We start from the raw sequence: 7,067 nt of genomic DNA on the forward strand, positions 1-7,067 counted from the left end.
AAAAGCAGATTAAAAAGACAGAGATAATAGACTTAGAGAAGCACTTTATTTTTCCCCAACTTTACTGAGACATAATTGACAAAATTGTATAAGTTTAAGGTATACAATGTAATAATTTAATATGTGGTATATAATGTGAAATGATTACCACAGTAAGGTTAGGATTTACTTTCCTAACTATGTTATTGCCTGCTCCCTCCTCCCCCAAATAAGAACTTTATAAACTATGGGAAAAGCATCATAAGCAAAAATACCACCAACCATTATTTTCAAAACAATAATTCAAGCAGGGAGAGCACCAAGAATCTTATTGCCTTAACACAAGTAACTTTTCCTCACTTGCTCTGGTGGTCAGCCTACTAAACTAACCAGATTCAAACAATGGAAGAAAAAAGATGAAGTCAGAATGTGTGCCTTTCTTTTACATAATTCCATTTTGACAAAATTCAACAGTTCAGATATCAGTGAAACATCAGTATTTCTAACCTCTAAATAATAAATAACTCACTCTCACGTAACAAGAATGTGTATGTTCACAAATCACTGTAGAGCTCCGAAGTAATCACTATATTTGTTTTATTTTCTCTACTGCAGGCTGGTAGAAATGCTACTTACCAGTTCCTGCTATTTTTTTTTTTAATTTTTTTTTTTCAACGTTTATTTATTTTTGGGACAGAGAGAGACAGAGCATGAACGGGGGAGGGGCAGAGAGAGAGGGAGACACAGAATCAGAAACAGGCTCCAGGCTCTGAGCCATCAGCCCAGAGCCTGACGCGGGGCTCGAACTCACGGACCGCGAGATCGTGACCTGGCTGAAGTCGGACGCTTAACCGACTGCCACCCAGGCGCCCCCAGTTCCTGCTATTTTAACGTTCCCTCCATAGCTATTTGTATGAGTGATCCTCCTAGGCTTGATCTTCATTTGAAGTGCACGCTACAACAACTACTTTTCCATACCATGAGAAAAGAGTCATAGCAAAAATTTAAACAAATGTAAAACGATACATTTTATTTACGTTTAACATACTTGGAATCAGGGGTCAAAACCTGCAGCCTGAAGATACATTTTTTCGGTCTCCGTGCTTTTTTTGTCCAACAAAACGTTCACAATTTTTTTTTTTTTTCAAATTTCAGTGTCTTCAGGTGGGCTTATATTCTCCAGTTTGTCATAAACCACTCCAATCTTCTTACTTTATATCCAACATTCATGTACTATTCACGGTACCTCCTGGCCCATGAGGCACTTGGGTTTGTCAATCTCTATTTTGTGTGAATAAGCCAAAATTAATAAATAATTTCTTCCTATTTCAGAAGACTTTTGACTATCTTCCAAAATGACCTCTAAAATGAGCGATGGACTTTTTCCAAGAAACTGAATTTTTAACATGTTGGCTTAAAATTTTTTGGCAGAACTTTTGTCAGTAATAGCCACTTCTAAATGGAGAAAAGAGAATGTGGTATCATTGCTTCGATTTATTTGACTAAATTGTGTTCACAGCCACATTGGGTGATTTTGCATAATCAAATTGTTCATACTTTCTACTTATATTGCTATTTTCAGTTGTATATTTTAAAATATATTTTGAAAGATTATAATGCTTAAAGAAAATATTAATTTATATATAACTTTTCAGACTTCCTTTTAAAAAATCTCACAATCCTTTAAAATATTTTACAGATAATTTATAAAATATTATTTTCTATGTTGTATAAAAATCCACACAACCTCACTGAATAACAAGGGGAAATTCACTATCTATGGTATTAAATCTCCAAAACCACATTCTTTTCTTAACAAAACTGACCTATACTAATGTTAATAACTTTCTATTTAATACTTTGAGAAATAGTTGTGCAATATTTTTAAATGAATGGAAACATTGAGGAACTTGAAAAGAAATGTTGAGTAGTTCCTACATCTCTCATGTTTTCTTCGTGTGAGTGCTGCCTCATAGACCATTTTTATGCTATGTTGTTTACCAATTGTTTGGATTTATTAGAGCTCTCCTCAACCAAAATAATGGTGAGCTACCATTGTTTGTATTAATTGCTTTCCTGTCTGACCTTAGCAGTGTGCTGTTATGATGCTGTGAAAACTTTTTGTCTCTAATTCCCATATTGCTCTCAGCCCTAATCAAAGCTGTTTTTATTTTCTCTTCCTTTATTTGTCTAAAAAAGATAAACAAACACTAATTTGCAAAGAGCATGGGGAGTGATGAATCCAAGATGACCTTAAGGACTTTTCCAACCCCAACATTCCTTCAGCAGATCTTAAGATCTAGTTAATGTCATACTATATGGTTTACTCTAATAGGTATCCTTAAAATTTTAAATGATAGAATTAGTTCAAATGGCAAGTAATATTTAAAGTGTTTATCTGAGAAGGGCACCTGGGTGGCTCAGTCCATTAGCATCCGACTTCAATTCAGATGATGATCTCACGGTTTGTGAGTTCAAGTCCCTTTTAGGGCACTGTGCTGACATCTCAGAGCCTGGAGGCTGCTTTGGAGTCTGTATCTCCCTCTCTCTGCCCCTCCCCTGCTGGTGCTCTCCCTCTCTCTCTCTCTCTCTCTCTCTCTTTCTCTCTCAAAATAAACATTTAAAAACATAAATAAATAAATAAATAAATAAATAAATAAAATGTTTAGCTGAGATATAATGTAAGAGATATATGAAGAGTAGCAAGACTGCCCTGAATTAGTTGTTTACAACCTAGGTGAGTATTGAAATGATCTGGGGAGCTTTTAAGATTACTGATATCTCTACCTATCACCCAGAAATTCTGATTTAATTTGTTTGAAATGCAGCCTGGACATGAGATTTTTAAAAAACTCTCCAGATGATTCTAAACCAAAACCAATATTAAGAACCACTAGTGTAAAGGCTATTTGCAGTTTATCTGTTCTTAACTAAGACTAAACATTAGCATCAACAGGTGCATTTAAAAATATACAGCTTCCCAGACTCTATTCCCACACATTCAAATTACTCAATTTGGGATGGAACCAGGGCATTGTTTTGTTGTTGTTGTTCCCTATGTCATGATTTTGATATGGAGTCAATGCTAAATACTATTGCTCAAGAATCAAGATAGTTACCATGGCAGCATGAAAAGGGATATAATGTCGTATTTTTGTTTTTCTGATGACACACAATGACCCTCACCTGCTAGAAGAGCTCAGTGTCACAAATTTAGCTTTATAATTAATGTAAGTAAATTAGTTTTATATTAAAAATTACTCAAAGTGGGGTGCCTGGGTAGCTCAGTCAGTTAAGCCAGGGACTGATTTCCTCTCAGGTCGTGATTTCACCATGTGTGAGTTCAAGTACCCCATCGCGCTCCACGCTAACAGTGGGGAGGATTCTCTCTCTCCCTTTCTGTTCTTCCACTGTTTGTGCTATCTTTCAAGATAAATAAATAAACTTAAAAAACAATTACACATGGTAACTGTTATAGCATTTTAGGGTATACTGGGAAAATTGCGGTACTAGATACTCTGCCACTGAGTGGTTTTAAATTTGTTCTTCCTGCAACTTTTGTCCAAATAAGTCATTGTACTTCTCTGAGTCAGCGACAGAATTTTCAGTTGTTCTGAGAAAGTCTTTGTTGGCATAGTGTTACCATATTGGCTATATTGAAAGCGACTTTGGGTCATTTCTATTAATACCCAGCTGTGAAGCAGTGGACAAATCTTGGATATACGCAGAATGCATTAAAAGAAAAGCACAACCTCATAAATTTCTCCATATAACACATAGCAATGAGAATGATCCCTTTTGAATTTATAACAGGAGGAAAGGTATAAATAAATTTAATTATTTTTAATAATGTTGAACATTAAGTGACACAATTAAAATAAAAATACATTCCATTGAGTGCAGAAGGACACGGCCGAGCGCGGAAGAAGAAAGGTGCACAGCGACCCTGAGTCTCGCGACAAAGCCTCTCCTCCCGTGGCTCTTGCCGTTGGCGGAGCTCACTTCCTGGAGTAGGCGGGGCCAGGGGCGGCGGTCACGTGACATAACGGTGAGGGGTGCGCAGGCAGCGTTTGCCCTGAGCCGACCGGTGAGCTTACCGTCATGGCCAACGACTGCAAGCCTGATGGGAACACCGTGCAGGTGCTGCGGGACGTGGCCAACCGCCTGCGAATCCATTCCATCAGGGCCACGTGTGCCTCCGGCTCCGGCCACCCCACTTCATGTTGCAGTGCAGCCGAGATCATGTCTGTGCTCTTCTTCCACACCATGAGGTATAAACAGACAGACCCAGGACATCCCGACAACGACCGATTCATCCTCTCGAAGGGCCATGCTGCTCCAATCCTCTATGCCGCTTGGGCAGAGGTGGGCAACATCAGCGAATCTGACTTGCTGAGCTTGAGGAAAATTCACAGTGACTTGGAGGGACATCCCACCCCAAGAGTGCTGTTTGTTGATGTGGCAACAGGATCACTTGGGCAAGGATTAGGTGCCGCGTGTGGAATGGCTTATACTGGCAAGTACTTCGACAAGGCCAGCTACCGGGTATTCTGCCTCATAGGAGATGGCGAATCTTCAGAAGGCTCTGTCTGGGAGGCTTTGGCCTTTGCTTCTCACTACAATTTAGACAATCTCGTGGCAGTCTTCGACGTGAACCGCTTAGGACAAAGTGGAGTCACGCCTCTTGAGCACTGCACAGACATCTATCAGAATCGCTGTGAAGTCTTTGGGTGGAATACTTACCTAGTGGATGGCCATGATGTGGAGGCATTATGCCAAGCATTTTGGCAAGCGGCTCAAGTGAAGAACAAGCCCACCGCCATAGTTGCAAAGACCTTCAAGGGCCGGGGTATTCCAAATATTGAGGATGCAGAAAATTGGCATGGAAAGCCGATGCCAAAAGAAAGAGTAGATACAATCATCAAATTAATTGAGAGTCAGATACAGACCAACAGGAATCTCATACCAAAACCTCCCATTGAAGACTCACCTCAAATCAGCATCGGCAATATAAAAATGACCTGTCTGCCTGAATATATAGTTGGTGACATGATAGCTACTAGGAAAGCAAGTGGTTTGGCTTTGGCAAAACTGGGCCATGCAAATGAAAGAGTTATTGTCCTGAATGGTGACACAAAAAACGCCACCTTTTCTGAGATATTCAATAAAGAGCACCCTGAGCATTTTATTGAGTGTTTTATTGCTGAGCAAAACATGGTGAGTGTGGCACTAGGCTGTGCCACACGTGGTCGAACCATTGCTTTTGTTAGTACCTTTGCTGCCTTTTTGGCCAGAGCATTCGATCAGATAAGGATGGGAGCCATATCTCAAACCAATATCAATCTTATTGGTTCCCACTGTGGGGTATCCATTGGTGACGATGGACCCTCCCAGGTGGCCCTGGAGGATCTAGCCATGTTCCGAAGTATTCCCAACTGTACTGTTTTCTATCCAAGTGATGCCATCTCAACAGAGTATGCTGTTTATCTGGCTGCCAATACCAAAGGAATGTGCTTCATTCGGACCAGCCAACCAGAAACGGCAGTTATTTATACCCCACAAGAAAATTTTGAGATTGGGCAGGCCAAGGTCATCCGCCAGAGTGTCAATGACAAAGTCACAGTTATTGGAGCTGGAGTTACTCTGCATGAAGCCTTAGCAGCTGCTGACAGTCTTTCTCAACAAGGTATTTCTATCCGTGTCATTGACCCATTTACCATTAAACCCCTGGATGCTGCCAACATCATCTCCAATGCAAGAGCTACAGGTGGCCGGGTTATCACAGTGGAGGATCACTACCGGGAAGGTGGCATTGGAGAAGCTGTATGTGCAGCTGTCTCTAGAGAGCCTGACATCCTTGTTCATCAGCTGGCAGTGTCAGAAGTGCCTCAAAGTGGAAAACCTGGTGAATTGCTGGATAAGTTTGGTATCAGTGCCAGACACATCATAGCAGCTGTGAAAAATACTTTAATGAACTAAAATAGCTCATTTCTTAGAGTTAGTCTGTTGGCTGGCTTTGCTTTGATCTTAAAACACGGCATCTTTATATTACATTCATGATTGTTGTTACTAAACCATCATTTATATCTATGCCATTGTGGTTTTTTTAAGAGAGAGACATTAAACTGTCACTGTGTATACAGATGTTGCTCTCATTTTTTAATCATTAAAGTAGCTTATAACATTTTGGGTAACAGGAATAGCAAACAAAACAACCACCTCAAACAAAGTTTTCTGGAAGACTACAAATAACTGCACTGAGAATCAACATAGAGGTAATAGTTTCGCAAATGTATGTAATTTCCTTGTAAGTAAAAAAAAAAAAAAAGAATTTAATTGTACACTTCAATAGTCCAGGTTCTGAGGCAAGTTCCAGCTTTCATGGAATGCTATTGTACCTGCAGCTTCCTGGATAATGTTTGACTGCAATTGCCTTAAAATTTCCTCTGATGTCTGCCTCATCTCTCCTCTACCATTTAGAAGCTGTTGAGCAGCACTAAACGTGTATATGATGTACTGGACGGCATGTGGTGACTGTTCCATAAAGAGATGAAAGCATAACTAGTTTTCGTTTGTGTCCTACACTGCTCTGTGAGGTTTTAGAAATGTTTCCTTTTGTCAGTGACCAAACCAGATTGCTAACTTGATTATACTCATGTAAGGATACTGACATCAATGTAATAAAGAATTGAAAAACCATCAGCTTTATTTAGTTTGTGCCATGCATGTATGATTTGGCTTCTCCTTGATATTTTGTCTAAATCAGAAGCAGAAAGAGGCGCATCCCCCCACGGAAATCCTGGAAAAAGGTCCAAGCTCTAGGTAAATCACTAGAGAATAATGTGTGAGCGGAAAAACATCTCTGAAGCAGGCTCCTTACTTTTAGCTGTGAAAACATGAATTATTTGGCTGGAATATAAGAAAAAAGTGCCAATCAGATAAACTGAAGGGAAACCTGAGGTCCAAAACTAAATGTAAAATTACTCTGGTATATCAGATTAATTCTGTATTTTTATTGCTTTCATTAAGTGCCCTTATTAAGTTCCTTGGAGGCATCACCAATTTGTGTCAGGAATTGTTCTAGAAGG

At 39.5% G+C, this 7,067-nt stretch overlaps 1 protein-coding gene across 1 annotated transcript; it reads left to right on the forward strand.

Moving 5' to 3' along the window:
- The first annotated feature begins 4,005 nt into the window (after positions 1–4,005).
- Positions 4,006–6,678, forward strand: TKTL2 (transketolase like 2). Its single transcript, XM_045464052.1, has one exon. It carries the CDS (start codon positions 4,081–4,083, stop codon positions 5,956–5,958), a length of 1,878 nt encoding a protein of 625 aa, XP_045320008.1. The 5' UTR covers positions 4,006–4,080; the 3' UTR covers positions 5,959–6,678.
- Positions 6,679–7,067: the final 389 nt, after the last annotated feature.

Source organism: Leopardus geoffroyi, chromosome B1 (genome assembly GCF_018350155.1).
Source record: "Leopardus geoffroyi isolate Oge1 chromosome B1, O.geoffroyi_Oge1_pat1.0, whole genome shotgun sequence".
NCBI classification, from domain to species: Eukaryota; Metazoa; Chordata; class Mammalia; order Carnivora; family Felidae; genus Leopardus; species Leopardus geoffroyi.

Bases quoted from the DNA above. Each gene is read 5' to 3' on its own strand.
- TKTL2 (XM_045464052.1), top strand. From the start codon at position 4,081: ATGGCCAACGACTGCAAGCCTGATGGGAACACCGTGCAGGTGCTGCGG.